Source organism: Leucoraja erinacea, chromosome 33, assembly GCF_028641065.1.
Source record: "Leucoraja erinacea ecotype New England chromosome 33, Leri_hhj_1, whole genome shotgun sequence".
Classification (NCBI taxonomy): domain Eukaryota; kingdom Metazoa; phylum Chordata; class Chondrichthyes; order Rajiformes; family Rajidae; genus Leucoraja; species Leucoraja erinaceus.
This window is the reverse complement of record NC_073409.1, coordinates 6,028,077-6,048,849: the sequence shown is the minus strand read 5'-3', so window position 1 is coordinate 6,048,849 and position 20,773 is coordinate 6,028,077. Positions and strand designations below refer to the sequence as shown.

Below are 20,773 nucleotides of genomic sequence, written 5' to 3'. Positions count from 1 at the left end.
TAATTTCAAAACCATGTACTGTGGGAAAGAAATCAAAAATAGTTTTAAATTATACAGACCCTAACATACAAATGGATACATGAAGACAGAGTCTGAGTATAGAAGATGTTTTGAGTGTATTTGAGATCATTGGAAAAAATCCATGAACTGTACAATGATCAGTAAGATTTAGGGGAATACATTCTATTACTGTGGCATCGGGTGTTAATCTCCTGATTTTTATATACTGCCAACAATGAAAGACTACATAAACGCCACCCGTGCCATAAATAATGATCGATAGCATATCTAGAAATAGCACACTCCATGTTGATCAATAGCCAGCCCAGACACTCAATGAACAATTTGGTTTTGGGGATTCTAATTACTGGATAAAGACTGGATAAAGGTGGCATACCTTCTGTCGTTCTGTGGACATAATTACTAAGTAAGGACTTCTTTAAAATTCTAGATTAGAAATCACTGCTAAGTTTAAAATTCTGCAGGATTTGAATTGTTAGTTCAAGCCTCTGGATGACGTCTATTAACTACAGCAAATGAAAGCATCAAGTGGATGATGCAATTTTATACAATGCAACAAAACTCTTGATAATCCAGTACCCAACACAAAGTGCTGGAGGAACTTGGCGGGTCAGGCAGAACCTGTGGAGGGAATGAACAAACGATGTTTCGGGTTGAGACTATTCTTGAGACCCAAAATATCATCTGTACAGTCCCTCCATTGATGCTGCCTGACCCGCTGAATTTTTCCAGCACTTTGTATTCTACTCACGTTTCCAGCAACTAGAGTTTCTTGCGTCTTACTCTTTGTCAACTTGTTTACCAGGTCCGGTTACCAAAACTCCCTCCTAACTTCCTGAGCTTTGCTTTCCCATTCTCCCTTTAAACTCATCTGATTCACAGGAAAATGTTATACTACCCCATAAACACTTGATAAAACAATTGAATTATATCCAACTTTCTGGAAAAGTTCTTAGTCCCACAGCACCAAAGACCTGAGGGTGGAAGAATATCAGACTCGGGGGTTAGATTGCACAAGTTATTAATTCATAAATTGGGGATAACATTTCTAGTCACAAAACTTGATATCTTACCCACCCAAGATAAATATAGCCTCTAAATTTCCCCCCACCAGAAGTGAAATTTGGGTATTTGCTGTTTATTAAAGCCAAATTTTAAATTATAAAAAGCAAACCATATTTATTTTTGCACAAATGCCATCCATCGTCAAACCAAAGAGTGAAATGCAAAGTTCTGCTGTAGATGCTTTACCTGCAAGATCACAGAGCTCATTATCTGATGCACTGGTCAAAGCTTCTTCCAGTTCTGGATCCAGAATCACTTTCTCTTCTATACGTTGTTCCATCGGTTTGTGCTTGGGCAACCATAACTTTCCTGTGACAAATTATATTTCAATTAATCTTACAACATAAACCAAGTACAGTGCAGGCCAGTAAGGAACAGCCCTTTCAGCCCACACTGTCCGTGCTGAACATGGTGCCAAGATGCATGTCCATGTGCCAATCTAAAAGCCTCAATACCATTATTGCATCTGCCTCCACAAGCACCCCGGGCAGCACATTCCAGGCACCCACCACCCTATATAGAAATACTTAGCCCACACACCTCCTTTAAACTTTGCCCCTCTCGCCTTAAAGCTATGCTCTTAGATTTTGACATTTTCACCGTATGGAAAAGGGTCTCTCTACCTCAATTGCCGTCAAGGTGACATTGTTAAACTACCACCCTGAACTGCTGTAGTGTTCCAGATATAGGTACTCCCCACTTCACTAGATACTGGATAGCGGGACATCAAGGACACAGACCCTGTGCTGGTGAAAACCATATTTCCCCATCATATAAATCAACAAATTGGACAACCTGCAGGTGGCAGTATTCCAGTGCACTGCTACCTTTGTCCTTTGTGACAGGGATCATGTGTGTGGGAGGTGATTTATAAAGAAATTATCTTTACGGCATGGAATGAAACTATTATTGGGCTGCATTCTCTAACAAAGGTCAGAATTCAAAATACAAATACAAAATTCTCCAGGATTCAAACACCTTCACGGAACAGATGGCTTGTCATTATAGTCATAGAGCGATACAGTGTGGAAACAGCCCCATGGCCCAACTTGCCGCCACCGGCCAACATGTCCCAGCTACACTAGTCCCACCTGCCTGCGTTTGGTCCATATCCCTCCAAACCTGTCCTATCCATGTACCTGTCTAACTTTTTCTTAAATGTTGGGATAGCCTCTGCCTCAACTACTTACTCTGGCAGCTCGTTCCATACACCCACCACCCTTTGTGCGAAAAAGTTATCCCTCAGATTCCTATTAAATCTTTTCCCCTTCACCTTAAACCTATGTTTGGGCCGATTACACTATGGAGGATGCTTGTTTCATGATCTCTATTAAAATAAGTTGCCCAACTTCTAGTTTAAGGGCTTTATAGCATGTTACTTATAAGAATGTGTAAAGGTATTTACATGCAATTGAAAAAAAAATGAACCAACTCCCTCAGTATTTATTCTAACAGCTACATTTTGATACAATTTTTTGTTTTGTTTTTGCAAATGTTTGCAAAACTATTCCAAAATGTTTCCAAAACTGGTAAGCAATGCCGTTACACAGCCAGCTAAGTACTTTTAAGTATTACTTCAAATTATTTCTGACTGAGCAATTTCTGCAGAAGATTACTATCAAATGCCATTTCAATGCAAGTAAATATAATCAGGAAGAACAAATAGTAAATTCAGTGGAAATTATTTGTATCATTACCATCTGTAGATTAAACAAAAAACACAATTATCCCTTGTTGTAGGGACAAGAATGGATTACTAAACACTGCTCAGAATATAGTGAGACTTTTAGATAACCGAGTCTATCTGTTTTTCCGACCGAATAATGAAAGGCCTAGATAGAGTGGATGTGGAGAGAGTCTAAGACCAGAGGGCAGAGCCTCAGAATAAAAAGGACATATGTTTAGAATGAAGGTGGGGAGGAATTTCTTAAGCCAGAGGGTGGTGAATTTGTGGAATTCATTACCAGACGGCTGTGAAGGCCGTCATTGGGTATTAAGTGGAGAATGATAGGTTCTTGATTAGTAAGGGTGTCAAACATTACAGGGAGAAGGCTGGAGAATGCGGTGGAGAGGAGAAAGTAAATTAGCCACAATGGAATGCGGAGAAGACTCGATGTGCCAAATGGCCGAATTCTGCTCCAATGTCTTTCGTCATCCAAAAAGGTCAAATCAATGCCACATCAACCCATTCGCCAGCTATTTCAGATTATACACCGAGCCCATATGCCAAATTGAACAGTAATCCTACAGTTACATAAGGGCTCATTAATTAGATATTTATACATTTAAATTTCAAAACAAGCCATTTTAAAACAACACAAAACACAGGATATAAAATTAAACAGCTTTTCTTCCCATAGGTAACACTGGCAAAGCCGTATTTTTTGTCCATCATGAAGTGTTTATTTCAATTGGTTTTCTAGATGAAGGTATTAGCATCATGGGGAAGGCCAGAGTACAGAGCAGATCATGTGGGAATGACAGTTTTCCCCGTGCAGAGGGCTGTTGAACTATGGTGCTTTAAAAACTATTTATAACCAATTTAGTACTGTCAGTCAAAAAGCTCAAGATTTAATTGGTTCAGCAATTTCATAACTTATGGAAGCAATTGAACCAGCCCACGTTCCTTAAACACCTGAAGTAAAAAAGTTAAATGCATTAGCAGTTGGGTTTGGAGAACGTGCAGGGTAAAAGGTGCATTCTTCACATGTGTAAATTATAATGTTATATTTTTAATTGTCTACTGTATATCGTGTGTTACTTGCGAGAAAAACACCCAGGCAAATTCCTTGTACGTATACGTACTTGGCTAATAAAATGTATTCAATTCAATTCAAAATAAACCAGGAGATCATTGGGGTGGAAGATTGCAACCTTCACGTGGTCCACCCTGTTTTGACTAATGCAATCAACCCAACGTGCAAACAAAAGAACAAACAGAACAAGTCGTCCTACAACTTTAGGCTGTGCACGCCATACGCAAGAAGGAGATCATTAAAATCACCTATTCATTAACTATGGGACCAATTGGCAATTCGATGTTTAAATCTAGATTTTTTTTTTTTAAAGGAGTTACCCTTGCAACTGGTAAACTTATACATTAGGCAAAGACCTGGGTGTTACTGTTCACCACAGCTTATGGACTGTCTACAAATACTTTGGGATGACCTATTTTTGACCAGATATTTTATGGCTGCAACATAAAAGGCATCCTGCAACAAGTGTTACACCGCCTAGCAGCCCAAAACTGTTCCATTACCTACAACAAACAACTCAGGAAGCTCTGGCATGAGGTTCACACCACCCATGACAAATTAACCTACTTGACTGGTACCACACCTAGCTCATTAAACATTTGGCCCATTCTTAGTCATGTGTGTGACCAAAACCATGGGGAAAACTGTGGACTACATCTCTTCTAATTCTGAAAGCGTTACAGGTATATTGTTTTGTGCTGTATATATATATATATGATTCATATTTATTTCAAAGTTTATCAAGTGAAATTTTTATAGGATGCTGACAATGCTGACAATGTTTGTTTAGGGTCAGAGGTCAAATATGACCGGTTACGTCACGTGACCTCACACGGAAGCATTCTCCCCCCCCCCAAATTTTATCTTACAAACTCTGAATTTTAAAAAGCTAGAGCGTTCGTATCTTTAGCAGACATGCATTATAGTTCTGTGGGTAGGAAAATAGCAATGAATAAGATTAATCTCTTACAATCATTTTTTTATGTATTACTTTATGTGATGACCTCTGGTCACGTGTGTGACATTTGGGTCCACTTTCCAACGAATGACCCATTCATTCTCTTCAACATTGATGAAGAAACAATCCATTTCTAAGTCAGCCTCTTACCTGCACCGTCAATTATCGTGCCAGGCATCATATACTCTCCACTAGTACTAATGATTTGGCAGAAAACAGAAATATTTTCTTTGCTGATATTTCTGAAACGGATGTTGAAATATTCGTACAAAAAATGGTGAGAATTACACAGAAGTGGGCAATGTGGTGAAATGAGTAGTAAACCTATTTAAAATTAGCAGTATAATTTATTTATTCAGATTATTACTTGAATGGGATTTGGTATAAAGACGTTAAATCTTTTTAATTCTTAAGTCACTATTTTCTATCAGTTGATTTATCACATTCCAAATCTTAAACCTTAAAATTTAGAGCTTAATCCAGTAGGAATTTATTCAATTTACAAAAACTATTCCCGACCAATTAGTTTGCAGCACAAATGTCCCAATGTAATTTCCCCTAGCATCTTAAGTATTTATAAATAAAAGATATCAACGCATCAATTTTTTTGCCATAACAGCAGCAGGGTGGCGCAGCAGAAAAGTTGCTGCCTTGCAGCGCTGGAGACCCGGGTTCGATCCTGAATGTAATGTCTGTACGGAGTTTGCACGTTCTCCGGTGACCGCATTGGTTTTCTCCGAGGTCTTCGGTTTCTTCCCACACTTCCAAGATGTACAGGTTTGTAGGTTAATTGGCTTGGTAAAGGTGTAAATTGTCCCTAGTGTGTGCAGGATAGTGTTAATGTGCGGGGATCGCTGGTCGGTGCGGACTCGGTGGGCCGAAGGGCCCGTTTCCTCGCTGTATCTCTAAACTAAATTAAACTAATCATTTGGCAAGAACTGCTTTCACCATTTAAAACCAGTGACCTTGTCATTAATTCAGATGGATTCAAAACATGGGTTACTGGAATGCTAGTCGATGTGGAATGCTGGAAAGTTTCAGAAATGTCACTGGAAACAATTATTCTGCAACCCAATATCAAGATACCTGCAACATGAAATGTAAGGGTAGCTTCACATTAACAGAATATTATATTGATAACCACTTGATTTACCATTTTATGGCAAAACTTCCAGTCATTTTGACAAGAGACGCATGGAACTGTGAAATAATCTTACCAATGTAGTTTAGTTTGCACCAAGTTATATTTAAACAAGGCATTAAGATTAGGTCCACATTTCTGATGTGATGCAAGTTCAGATGCAATACCACACACCACAAAAAAGAAACAAAAAATGATGGCCTAGTAAACTGTGGGAAAGGAATACGAAAACATATATAAATGAATTGAGGAACGTTTCACACATCATGAACAATCCTTTAAATGTTAGGGGTAGAGATGAGAACAAACTCAAAAGCAAACAGAATATTCCCCATTAACTGAAGATGGATCCGTTTGTTAACCAACTGCAAAGGCAACTCATTTTAAATGTCAAAAAATCAGCTTCTCCAAATGAGAACCACAGGTTAATTAAGTTTTAATCTAAACAGCTGTTTGGAAACCAAGAAGAATAAAAAACAATTTGTTGGTATCCCCATGAGATTGTGAGTGTGGGTGTACATGATAGGAAAAATAATTGATCAGAAAGTCTTTCTTCCGAGGGATTTCTCACCTGAAGTAATGGCAGCTGCTGCTCCTGTGGTTGGCATTAGGGTGAGCAGCAGAGAGGACTGGTTAGCAAAAGCCAGCAAAAACGGTCAATAGAAAACACAGAGTAGCACAGCGTGCAAGGTTTGAGAAATAGAATATACTTTACATTAGAAATATTCAATATAAATACCACAGTAACAGTGGACAGGCCATGCAACAATTGCAATCCATGTACAAAAAAACGCACCTGCATACATCTGGTCAAGGCATACAGCAATATTCTCAGATAGCCCATGCATCTCATGCCCTTTAATGCATGCAACAAGTTTCCATAATTCAGAGAGTCCATTCCAAGATTTTTCCTACACAACACATACTCTAGTTAAATCTGTGTTTTCCAGATGCTAGCACCAACGGAGGAGATGAGGAAGAATTTCTTTAGTAAGAGGGTGGAATCTATGGAATTCATCGCCATAGAAGGATGTGGAGGTCGGCAATGGATATTTTTAAGGCAGAGATTGATAGATTCTTGATTATTACGCATGTTAGGGGTTATGGGGAAAAGACTGGAGAATGGGGTTGAGAGGGAAAGATAGATCAGCCATGATTGAGTGGCGAAGTAGACTTGATGGGCCGAATGGCCTAATTCTGTTCCTACCACTTATAAACTGTATGTTTTACCATATGCTTTAAGATGTAAATCAGCTATAATCTATTTATGTGGGAAACAGATTTGCAGATCAAAACCTTATGCATTTTGGAAGAATAAGATGTAAATTATTTAGTAGCTACACTATTTAAACCTAGTTTTCAAATGTTTCTAAAATGTTCTCACAAATATGGTATTAGATGCACATCCCTGGAAATAAACATGGTGCAATTATCAGAGAGATGAGGAGGTTTTTTTTAAAATCAAAAATGGATCCTGAGAGTATTTTAGAATGAAATAAGATGGAAAATTGAACTGAAAATGCAAATTACAAACAAATACAGAAAAAAATAAAGGAATGAATACTGGAGCTGCATTGTGTGGAGTACTGGTAACAAAACAAATTGAGCGTTGCAATGGAGACAGGCTAAAATTTCCCTTCTGTACTTGGTCAGAGATTTTAATAAACTAGGTTTTAATCTAACCTATTGATGATCTTGAAGGTCAAAATACCATATACTGCAACAGCACAGAGTAGAAAGTGTTGGTAACAAGAAATCACTTATGTGCAGGTGTCAAACACAATTAAAAAGATCAGGTGTTTAAGAAGGAACTGCAGATGCTGGAAAATCAAAGGTACACAAAAAAGTTGGAGAAAGTCAGCGGGTGCAGCAGCATCTATGTAGCGAAGGAAGAAGGGTTTCGGCCCGAAACGTTGCCTATTTCCTTCGCTCCATAGATGCTGCTGCACCCGCTGAGTTTCTCCAGCTGTTTGTGTACCTTAAAAAGATCAGGTCTTGCATACATGGCAAAGCAAGTGAGTAATGCTCTTACAAATACTACATAGGTAAATAAATAAGTAAATAGTGCACTGCAGTAAGTCACAAGCAATGGCAGGAGACAAACAGTTGAAGAAAAAGAATGGCAGTGTAGGTTACAGATAAAATAAAATGTTGATGCTGCCTGTCCCGCTGAGTTACCCCAGCACATTACGTCTTTCCTTGCTAAATCAGCAGCTACCGTTGCTTGTTTCTCGAAGATTAATATATTGACCAACTTACTAAAATAAATTCCACTTTCAAAATCCTGCTGTTTAAATAGCACCATGGAGTCTTTTAGATCTATTTGATTAGGCACATTTTATGACTTGATTCGAGATCTTAAAATGTACTTCAAATAATGCAACATTACCTCAGTACTGCATGAGACTATTAGACTAATTATGCGCACAAATCCCACACCCACCAATTTAAATTGCTGCAAATTTTTACTAAGCCGAATAGTCTACAAACAGTAATAATAATGGATATCACTAAATAACGGAAAAATCGGTCTAGACCACTTGAAAAGCTTGTCCCTGCTCATTTCCACATCAACTACAGGGGACAATTTTTTTTTAATAAATTAGATTTCCATTGTCCCTTTATCATTTTCCTGGTAATTCAATAAAGCTGAACATCAAGAATATATAAATAACTCCATCCACTCCAAACAGGTGCACAACCTTTTATCCGAAAGCCTTGGGACCAAACACTTTTCGTAATTCGGAATTTTTCGGCTTTAGGAATGGAAGATTTTTAGCGTAGATTTTAACGGCTCATATCCGCAAGGTCGCGAGTTTGCGCCTTGATCCCGGCAGTTACTCGATCGCGAGTTTGAGTCTTCAATGTAGTTTTTTCTTGCAGAATAGGAGAGAATAGGGAGGGTTAGGCTGGGATCATTCTCTGCGAGATGATCTTAGTGTGGGAGACAAGTGTAGGAGAGGTGTACTGACTGTGTGGGCAGAACTTTGGAAGTGATTGCCCACCATTCTCAAAAGCCACTGTGTCTCCCTGTCCCGGCGATTAAACAGCACAATACCCCCCTCCCCCTCCAACTCTAGAGGAATCCGCTCGCCGATGGGCCGCTACGGCGACAAGTGACAGTTCGCCCACAGCCCGAGCTGCGCCACCCCAAGAACAAGACGTACCTTGCACACCATCAGCTTCTGTCCCTACGGGGAGCGTGTTCCTCTGGAGTTGGAGTGGGGCTGGGCTGGAGTTGCTGATCTGGGATCTCCGTGCTTGCAGTGGGCCTGGGGGTCAGTGTCCCGATGAGGGGGCGCAGCTCGGGCTGTGGGCGAACTGCCACTTGCCGCCGTAGCGGCCCATCGGGGAGCAGCTTCTGGTGGTCCTGATGTCTCTGGCCAGTTTGCAGTTTTCCTCTGGAGTTGGAACGGGGCTGGGCTGCTGCTGGCCTCTGGGATCTCCGTGCTTGCAGTGGGCCTGGGGGTCGGTGTCCCGTTGGTCCTGACGTCTCCGGTGACTGGCACTGACCTGCTGGCATCGCCGACGTGAAGACAGTGCAAAGCCCCCGCGCCCGTGCAATGGGCGGGGAGCTGGAAAGGGGAGGGAAGGGGTCACACACATGGCCGGGAAGCAGAGGGGTGTAGGTGGGGTGATACTGAAATGAGCGACAATCTGCTGCTGCCTGCCCGCTGAGTTAACAAGTTCCCACGCAAACATAGAAACATAGAAATTAGGTGCAGGAGTAGGCCATTCGGCCCTTCGAGCCTGCACCGCCATTCAATATGATCATGGCTGATCATCCAACTCAGTATCCCGTACCTGCCTTCTCTCCATACCCCCTGATCCCCTTAGCCCCTTAAATAAATCCCTCTTACTACCCTCTGTGGCAGAGAGTTCCAGAGATTCACCACTCTCTGCGTGAAAAAAGTTCTTCTCATCTCGGTTTTAAAGGATTTCCCCTTTATCCTTAAGCTGTGACCCCTTGTCCTGGACTTCCCCAACATCGGGAACAATCTTCCTGCATCTAGCCTGTCCAACCCCTTACGTCCAAGACTCACGATACACTGTGTACACTTCCAAAAGTGAGATAATCCTATAAACCAAGTCAGTAGAAGGAAATTAAGGTGTATTCTCCACTTTGCTAGAAATTGGTATTCTATGTTGTCCTGGGGCTTCGGAGTTTTAATTTATTTGTAATTATTTATATTTCAGGACTTGGGCGTTGCTGGTAAAACTGCATTCATTGGACATCCCTAACGGAATGCCCTGTTAGACCATTTATATTAGACATTTAAGAGCCAGCTACATTGATAGCTATGGGGAAATAGATAAGTACAGCACAAACAATAACTTAACTATTACCACTTTCAATCCCAGAAAGATAAAATGGCACACTTTTTAAGTGGTGGGTTAGCCATTCAAAACTAATAGGATTTATATCTTCATAAATTAAGAATAAATGCAATGTAAATACAAAAATTAAATTGTAAAGGCTAATGGTTTGCTAGCCTTGACATCATGGAAATTAGAATTTAAAGCAAGGAAACGAGGCCTCAGTTGCCCACATTATTACAATTTCCGAATGTTAACTTTTGGTCAAACTTCAGGGTAAAAGCATTGGCCTTGGAAGGCAAAATTGCAAATATTACACCAAACTGCTAAGGACCAGCTTCGCCCATCTTACAATAAAGGGCCTGTCCCACTTACGCAATTTTTTTGGCGACTGCCGGCACCCGTCATAGTCGTAGCAGGTCGCCTATGTGGTTGTGAGAAGTCGCCCAAAGAGTCATACCTTTTTCTGGTCGCCGCTGGATTTTCAACATTTTGAAAATTTTCGGCGACCTGCTGCGACTATGACGGATGCTGGCAATCGCCGAAAAAAATTGCGTAAGTGGGACAGGCTCTTAAGATGTGTTCAGAATAACAAGTAGTTCAAACATACACTTCAGGGTTCAACATTTGGATCTTACTAATGACAATGTGGACTACATTGCTACGGGCAGCTTTACAGTGAACTTTGCTTAAAGGAGACCCTACTTTTGAAATAACGTCATAGGAATCAATACAACATTGAGTCCCTTTGATAGTACCACTTCGAAACATAAAATGACAATATGGTTGCACATTCAAGATACGCAGAGGCTAGAGATGAGAAGGGCACTTTGCAAATCTTAAAACGTTTCTCCATTACAGAAATGTACTACTATTACACTACTACCTCTGCAGAAGAGCGAGACATTTTGACTTCAGGACAAAGAATACAATTTTTGCCATTAATATGACTGGTGTTCTGAATGTTTATCATACTTGGCCTTGCTATTCATATCAGGAAAGACTGAGAAACTCATTGGCTTAATACCTTATATGTAGTATTCACCGAGTGGCATTTCTCAAAAAGTAAAGCTTGCATCAGAACAGCTGAACCCACACTTCAAATTGCATTAATAAGCTATAATAAAGTCAATTTCATCGAGGTACACGTTCCTAACATAACAGCAAAGAGACTGCTTGCTCTACAAGGTGAGTGAAGCCAATAATGTAACCTCTAAAAGTACCAACTATGGTCAACGTTGGAGCTTCAAAAACCTGACAGCAATTCTGCAAAGTTAATTCCAAAACCGCATACTTTTCACAAGTCTCAATTTGCGTAGTTGGGGATCAGTTGCGATACAGTAGCGCAAGAGGTGGCACAGTGTTGCAGCTGAGGGAGCCATTGCCTCACAGCAGCAGAGACCTGGGATTGAACCACCGCTCGGGTACTGTCTGTGTGGAGTTTGCAGTTTCTCTTGTGACCGAGTGGGTTTCCTCCAGGTGCTCCAGTTTCTTTCCACATCCCAAAGACGTCAGGGTTTGTTGGCTAATTGGCTGTTCTATGTTTCCCCTGGTATATAGGGAGTGGATGCGAAAGTGGGATAACATAGAACAGGGTTATAAATCTGTGGAGATAATTGCCATAGACTGCTGTGGAGGCCAAACCTTGGGATATTTTTAAAGCAGATTCGTGATTAGTAAGGGTGTCAAAGGTTACAGGGAGAAGGCAGGAGAATGGGGAAAAGATTGATGGGCCATGACTGAATGACGAAGCAGACTCGATGAGTTGAATGGCCGAATTGTGCTCCTGTGTAATGAACTAATGTCAACGGGTGATCAACAGCCGGTGTGGACTCAGTGGGCACATATGTTTTATAAACACCAGGAATACGAATGCTGAATCCAATAATACTGGTGCAGGTTATTAGCTAACCAAGAGGTTAGTTAATATACAAGCTCTGCTCCACTTCTTTCTGATTACAAAAACCAAAGAATCACAAGGTATAATGAAATGAAGTGATCTAAAGAACACTGTTACTTCTAATGATGGTTCTCACAAATGCATTCAAATAAAATCAAAAAGCAAAATTAACATGATTTTGTAAGGTGTGAGATATGATTCTAGCAGTTCTACTAGCCATGAAATTTAAGACCTAGTTAGTCAAGAACTACTTGTCGGAAAGTCATTTTCGATTTTTTCTTTCCTCGACTTCAGATTTAGAGATTTACTTCTGTAGTAATACATTAGGTTTAAGCACAAGCTCAAAAAACAATTCTAACGGTAAATACTGCTAATCTGCTGGCCAAAGGAAGTTGCAGGATTTCAAAGTGACGTTCTTAACAGGCTCATTACTTGATTTAGCAGTAGAAGGTGCAAATGGGGCACAGAAGGTGGGGTGGAGCAACGAGGAAGGCATGGAGTGCATAATAATTTATAATTTGTACCACTGCATTTTAACCATTGAATTGTGTAAAATATGTTATTGAAATTCTATAAATGAGGTGTTGAGTCCAAAAATCCGAATGGTTTTAAAGCTTGCATATTAAATTAATTTGTATCCAAAACATCCTCAGGAAAAGCCCATAAAGACTTGCAATAATGTCAATACAGTCAAAGTCAACGTTTAGGTGCATACTGCTTTTACTTCGGGAATCTAAAATTACATAAAGTGAGATTTCCCATTAAAAAATAAAAATTGCCTTCAATCTCAACATTCTAACCAAATAACCTATTTTCTTGAGGATTGCAACAAAAAAAATGCCTGGATCCCACCGTCCAAGTTTGCAATGAGAATTATGAATATTTGAGTGTTTAGGAAAGTTACATACTATTACATCAATGTTCAGCATTCTTGAGAAATAAAAATTATTTCATAATTATATTTATACATACAAACACTGATTTAATCTAAGATCATAGCTTGCAATGGCCTGCAGTTCATTGTAAATAGACAGTTTCCATCCTTTCTTAGTTTTTAATATATAATAAATGATAAACATGTGGCTTTAATTATGGTATGTGTGTCAAAGCCCTGGAATAGGAGCCTGTAAAGATTGCTCGCTGTATACGTATTTACAAGAGCAGGGTACTGTCGTGGGAAGCTTACTCTCCATGCTGAGGAGTGCGGAGAACATCTGGCATGGTTACTAGCTGGAAATGCCAATGTTATTTAACAGTCAGTAAGTACTTGGAAGAGCATTAAATATGCATTTAGATCAGCAATGTTTTGGCATTGCCATTCACCTCAAGGTAATAGTTTTACTTCCATGCAAACCCATCCAAGAGTTAAATACAAGACCCCAAATTGTTGCCAACAGAAAAATCCTAAATGAGAAGTAACCGTACCAAGTCCCATTAGCTTTTTAAAAATATTTAGCCTCAATTACAGCACATTTAAAGACTGCAATTAGCATGCCTGATGCATGACAGTAACGTACTACATTCAAATACTCTCATTTGAATTTTATTACGTCTTCACGTCTGTTTCTTCTTCAAAAAAGAACAGCAGGAACCACCCATTTTCCATTAACAAAATGTTTCAGTGATTTTACCCTTCCTGCAGTTTTGTTCCCTTTTCAGGGGTCTTTAATTAATATCTTAAAAGATAAATGTGTACTGATTGTCTAAAAACCATCAAAAATGGACAGCAAAACTAATTGCAAGTCATTGCAAGTATTGCATCCTGTAAGATTTTAATTCTGTGTCAATGCTTTATTTTAATGTAAAAGTTAACAGTATAATAGATTTTTAGTTGCCAAATATGCTGAACATTAAAATAACTAATGCTGATATTTTGTAAATGTCACAATGGAGGATTTGAAAAAAAAAATTAAAATCAAGATTAAATGACTGAAGAAAAGTTTAGCATTTGACCTTACAGCTGCACTCCTGCCTAATTTACACACACTAGACTGAAAGTGTTAAGATTCAAAATCTTTTGCAATGCATCTTTTGTTAATTCCCTCAAAGACACAAACATGCAAACAATTAGTAAAAGCCGATGGACCCAAGTTTAGCATTGTACCTTTTCTCTCTCCAGTGAACGGCACAAAATCTTCCCTATCCTTGTATTCCAAGGCCTCCTTCTCCAAGTACCCGAGTAGCTGATCTCGATCAAAGGGGCCAGTTGGAGATTTGACAGTCTGGTTCTTCTGACGATAGCCTGCTGGCAGCAGCGCATGCTAGAACAAACGAGAGAAAATAAGTTTACGTCTAAACAGAAAACATATTACATATAAAGCTACTCCTTCCAAAAAAGATCAAAACTTTGGAAACAAATATACATTAACCTTAAGTAACAGAAGGAAATAATGACAGACAAAACACGAATCTGTCTCTAGTGAATTATATGATGTAAATGGCATGTGTAATAAGGCTGGTTTGCCTTTTGTTAAGACTGTGCATGTTTTAGAATAAGATTTTAGACTTAGCTGAATGAATAAATGAGGATATCATGAATCAGGGAACATTTCTCGAAGATAGTAGGAGTGAAAAGAGACCAGTTGTTGTATAGGCGTTGAATACCGCTGAGAAGAGCCTCTAACTGAATATGTGCCTGATCACCAAGAGTCGCCTCTATCACCCAAACCTGATGTTCCTCAACTCATCTGTTCAACTCATCTCAACTATGCAATTACACAAAGTGCTGGAGGAACTAAGCGAGCCAGGCAGCATCCTTGGAAGGAATGGGTAAGTGACATTTTGGGTCGGAAATAATCTTCAGGCCTTGAAGGTTCCCAACCAGAATTGTTGCCTGCCAATTTATTTTACAGACGCTTCCCTTCACAGACCAGCTGAGTTCCTCCAGCACTTTGTGTTTTGCTCAAGTTCCTTGTGCCTCCAACTACCATTACTCTTCTATCTTCTACTTACCATCAAAAGAAACACTTCAGTTTTGGTGACAACTAGCTCTGTTCACTCATCATGGAATTATTTTTCCATTCTCCCTTCCCCATCTCTAACTTTCAGTCTGACAAACATCAGGGTATCCACCCTCCAATAATTCAAGGCCCTCACCCCAACCTTCCCCCAGCAACACGTTGCTGAAAAAATATCCATGTCAGTCTCTAGAGATTAAGAGACATGAAAAAGCTAGATTCCTGAAATAAATCAGAATGTACACAACTTATACATGCATGGACAAACATTTGACCGATTATAGAGATGGGTCAGAAGAAAACAAGCCAAAAAACTCATGATGCATTTTCATTTAGTCCACACTTAAACTAAGATCAGTGTATTAACTGTTTACTCAATAACACCATCCACTGTTTACACATCACCTCTACCCTGAGAAAGGTTTTTAGTGGATTAAATATCTAGAGGATCATTACGTCGACATACCTTGCACCCAAGGACACTTCTACATAAAAGCAAATTATTGGCAAGTGAAATTTTCCCTCATTGAAGTTAACTGCAACACCATTTCAAACGTGATATTCAAAAATTACATTGCTAATTTTATTTACCCCTGTGAACAAAGGAAAATTGTCTGATAATTAATCTCTTGTGACGGTCCCTGCGGGGTAGGCCACTCCTTAGATCATCCCCCTCGCCGATTGAGGGACAGGGGCGTTGGTCTGCCACGGGATTTCCAGACGACCCTGGGTGTGTGCTCTCAGTGTATGTGGTGTACTCTCGCTGTGTGGATTAAAGACTACTGTTTGAACCTGCCTGGCGTCTGGCCTTTTCCTGACCTTGTCCAGGCCGCTACACTCTATTGTACTCATAGCACTCCTCCAAGCTTCTGAATACATCCTTGGTCCCATTAGCACTTTAGGATGTGTTGGTGTCATACAGCGTGGTAACAGGCCCTCCAGCCCAACTTGCCTACACCGACCACCATGCCCCATCTACACGTCCCACCTGCCTGCGTTCGGCCCATATCCCTCCAAATCTATTCTATCCATGTACCTGTCTAAATGCTTCTTAAACGTTGCAATAGTACCTGCCTCAACTACCTCCTCTGTCAGCTCATTCCATACACCCCTCATCCTTTGTGTAAAAAAAGTTACAAACCCCCACTGTAAAACTACGTCTGGTTCTCGATTCCCTTACTTTGGGCATTTACCCTATCAATTCCAATCTATGCATTACATTATCCACACTCTCCCCATTACTACCCCATCCATTCCTTTAACTTCATCGACAACGCTTTAAGCCGTTCAATTCTGATGAAATGAAGATGACCAGAGGTAATACTGTTCTTTCATCGTGAACATTTGCAGGAAGGCGTAGGCAGAATTTGAACAAGTGACCAATATAAATGTATAAACCACAGATTAAAATGGAACTCACCGACATGATTTAATTAAAACTTATAACTGAACCAATCTTGAGACAATGAAATGCCCAGAATAAGACATCACTACAACATCAGCCATATGACGTTTTCGTGCTGCACAATAATATGGCGTGCTTCTAGATGCTGGGTGATGAACAATCTTTCATGCTACTGAATTGTTTATTACAGATGTTGCTTTGGGAAAATGCCAAAATAAGATCTGGAAACCAGGTGGTTATAGTTGAAGATTGATAGAATGAGAACAGAACTATTATACAAGTTTTTTTATAAAGAACTCCTCTGCAGTCACACAAACCTGTTTTAACATCGCAACATACAAGCAGTACTTGCAAACTTTAAAACAATTAAATGGTTATAAACAAGGCTTATATCTCAATTTCAAAATTCTACACAAATAAATATTTGTGGTAATTAAACATTACAAATATTTCTCCCAAAAAACAGATGTTTTAGCTTTAAACTTCCAAACTAATTCACTGGCAAATGTCAAACATTCCAGTCCCACCTCTGGGTCCAATTCCTCAAGGGTGGTTTCCAGCTGCTTCAACTCTTCCTCACTCAGTTTGCCAAGAAGCTCATCCTCGTCAATATCTTTATACTTCTCCAGGTCCTTCTTGAATGGGAGGGCCATCTCTTCGGCAGCAATGATCTCACTTCACTCTGCAACAATAAAACAATGCAGACTTTAACCAGATGTAATTCCTGCCAAGAAAGTGTGTAGAGATATTTAAAACCAGACCATAGTTTCCTCTGAATCATGGGCGGAAATCCCGGGGGAGGGGGGGGGGCACGTCCCCCCCATGATTTGAGGGATGGGGACAATCCCCCCCCCCCCCCCCATGTTTAGTAATCCAGATTTTGAAACTCGGTGAAGAAAATCTATTAAAACTCTCCACTTTCTGCGAGACAGTGGGGGTGGGACTGATGATCGAGGGAGGGTGCCGATTGGATGAGAGTGACATCGGTCAGCAGGCAGTTGGGGGGCCATGATGATTGGATGAGGGAGGTGTCGGTCAGAGGTGGAAGTAGGGGGGTGGGAATGAGGATAGAGCACAGTGATTGGAGGAGGGAGACGTCCTGGTGGAGCAATGATAGAGCTTGAACCGGCCCGTTCGCAGGGCTTTTCATCGCCCGGCACAGCTTAAAATCGGCCGCAGGATCTTCCAAATCCCAAATAGTCATTTAAAACATTTAATTCTTACAACCAAAGTGGTCATTTCTAACTTCACCACAGAACATTTCCATGTGTCACCTTCTTGCCCATTTACTCATTCCATATCTTCCTTACAACTTGCTTTCTACCAAGCTATCTGCAGAGGCAGAGTCAGACAGCACGGACACATTGTCGAAAAGCTCAAGTACTACATATTCTTATCAAAGACATGCAATTAGATAAAGTTTACATCAAACACCAATCCTTGACGAATTACCTAACAGCAGGTTAGTGATATATTCACGATTTGACATGAATAAGTCAATTTCCTATGATGAGACTGAACTGTATTATTTTCACTGTCAGAGCCTCACTCCACAGTCCAAGAAATGTAATTAACTCACTCTTGAATTAGCACCCGTAGCCACATGTGGTAGAATTCTAAAAATTCACAATTGTATGAGTGATAATGACTGCAACTAATGTCTGAACCATCGTAAAACTACAACCTCGAGTTCTAGATTTTCCTGCCGGAGGAAGAACAAGCTTAGTGACAATGCTATCAAGGTCTCTCACAAAAAAGAAACACGTTGCCTATTTCCTTCGCTCAATAGATGCTGCCTCACCCGCTGAGTTTCTCCAGCATTTTTGTCTACCTTCGATTTTCCAGCATCTGCAGTTCCTTCTTAAACATTTCATCACGATTAACCATTTTTCAGTGAACACGGGCCAATGAAAAGCCCTTTATCCAAAGGAATCTAGCAATAGAATCAAGCCACCAAATCTTGTACTCGAAGCGCAATTCATGACTTAAAATACCAAGAATATTAACATTCTGTGTGGCCTTTACAACAGCTGTAAAATTTCGGTGTGATAATGGCTGTGAGTCTTTCTAACTGCTTGCAGTATGGCCATACCTTTTCTGCCCACGAGACTTTAAGCAACAAAATCAGATGAGCCTTATAAAATAAGTGATGTATGAACTATAAAAGGTTCATTTTCAAGGTCACGGTTAGTTTGTCACACTTATCAATGTGAAATTCAAATTCCAATGCCTTTAAATGATACTAATTATTGCTGAACAAACTGCTTTTTACTATGGTCAAATTTACCAGTAAATTAATCATTCCATGTAAAAATGAAAAAAGTAATGTACTTTATACCATGTTGTCAAATAAAAAATTATACCAAATTTAGTGACTCCAAAAACAAAATGCTGGTTTAAACATCTATGATGACTGCCAATTTAATCTTAAATCATTAGTTGGGAATTGAACAGCTGCCAGTACCTTAATACTCACTGCCGCAATAAACAGAAATAGCCTGCAAATTGTTAAATCTCAACTCCAGCATCTGGTATCATATCATAGCCAACTCTCACCTCCCATCCCAACATCTGTCCAATAAATGAATCAACATTGCAATGGATATAAGTCGGTGTATTGTTCCAAGTACACACTGGTGTCCTGTGGGGAGGTCATGTGGATCAGAACATTATACTTGGGTATTCAGTGAAGTTTTAGAGCTTGTGACAAAACTTGGGAGATAGTAACAGAGGAGTTGTGGAGCGAGTAGAAACATAGTGGGAACTATTTAACCCAAAGTCGTACATACACAAATCTCTACTGCAGAGGAAGAAAGATTTCTATGAAAAGGATACAGCATTACAGGATACAGTTATATGTAAGGGGAGAAGCTAGTGCCCTTTGCTTTTCAGGAAGTAAAGGGATGTTTGGCCTAGGCACTCAAATCGGTTTTAAACTTATTTTCATTAGCACAGACTTACCAATAAGCCGAATTATTTTCAAAAGACATTTGAAAAATCTTAGGAATAAAAGTTCTGAAAAGAGCTAACAGAGTGAGGTATGATGTCAAATGGACTATAGTGATTATATATTGATGTTTATTCAGAAAGTGAGAGAAACTGGAATATTAGCGTGCACGTCAAAGAATCTAATTGAGCAGCCCGTCGAGAGATAGAACAAGCTCCTCAATGCCTGAAAATCTAATAGTGCAAGGATGGGAGAAATTTACCCGTAATAACAAGCCAAAACAGAAAGACGACTTTATTCACCAGCAGACTAACATGGGCTTCTTACTGGACTTAAATTAGTTTACTATAATTAGATTGGAAATGTAGGCAATCTTTCAATTACTAGTTCAAATCTTTTATTTTGCAAATAAGTGTCTCTCCAAAAGCACTTTCATACACTTTAAGACGATGATAGCAAAATCAAATAGCCCAACAAATACTTTGGCATTTACCCAAACAACCATCAACAAAACTAATGCACAATGAAAATGCGGCTTCAAGATTGCTGCAATACTCTGCAGGAAGTGAACAGGAAGTTTTCAACAAAACTACACCCCTGCCTTAATTTTCTACTGCAGTTTATACTTCCATGAACATCAACAAATAGACATATATAGTGCAGGACACCTTACTACTTCTGTTGAGAATTCAATGCAAAAATAAAACAAATCCAACACTGTCACAACCAAGATCCAACCAGGAATTGTTTCGCATGAACAATAATCAATATTCAGATGAGCGATTCAGTGTTTATACAAATTTATTAAAAAAAAGTTTGCATGCTTTCATTCTCCAATGTCATTCAATAAACAGTCAAAAGATTTTCCTTTCAGGCAAATCCCACCTCATTACAAATTTAAGTATTCATTCTAAACCTGGAAATGCCTGCATCAGTCCTATGACAAAACATTCAGTGACCTCACCCCTTTGTGCCAATTCATCTGATTACATTACACATAAGCTCACTAAAATGTTGGTATTCACATTAGGATTGAGGCAGTTTGCCAAATTCCTTAATAACTTTCATAATTTCCCATTTCAATTCACATTTAACCATTTTGAAAAAAATAAAGCCAACTGAGATTTGACTTTAAAAAAGAACTCAAATCTACAAAACCCATCTACCCTCTAATTTCTAGTTATACAACTCCAAAGCTTCCAACAATACATTAATTTAGTGCCTCCTGTAAACTATGTAGACTTCCTGAATGGGTTTGGTAATATTGGATCCAAGATTGTAATATAAATAGCAGCACTGAAACTCT

General features: G+C 39.5%; 1 protein-coding gene across 1 annotated transcript in view; it reads right to left on the bottom strand.

Annotated features, from left to right (window-relative positions):
- tmod2 (tropomodulin 2) overlaps positions 1-20,773 on the bottom strand; it is a 50,560-nt gene that overhangs the window by 9,823 nt on the left and 19,964 nt on the right. The window contains exons 2-4 of the mRNA XM_055661106.1: positions 17,048-17,202; positions 14,263-14,419; positions 1,273-1,395 (exon numbers count right to left, since the gene is read on the bottom strand). Of these exons, the coding sequence (XP_055517081.1) occupies positions 1,273-1,395; positions 14,263-14,419; positions 17,048-17,173 (406 nt within the window). The 5' untranslated portion in view covers positions 17,174-17,202. The remainder of the gene's footprint in view (positions 1-1,272; positions 1,396-14,262; positions 14,420-17,047; positions 17,203-20,773) is intronic.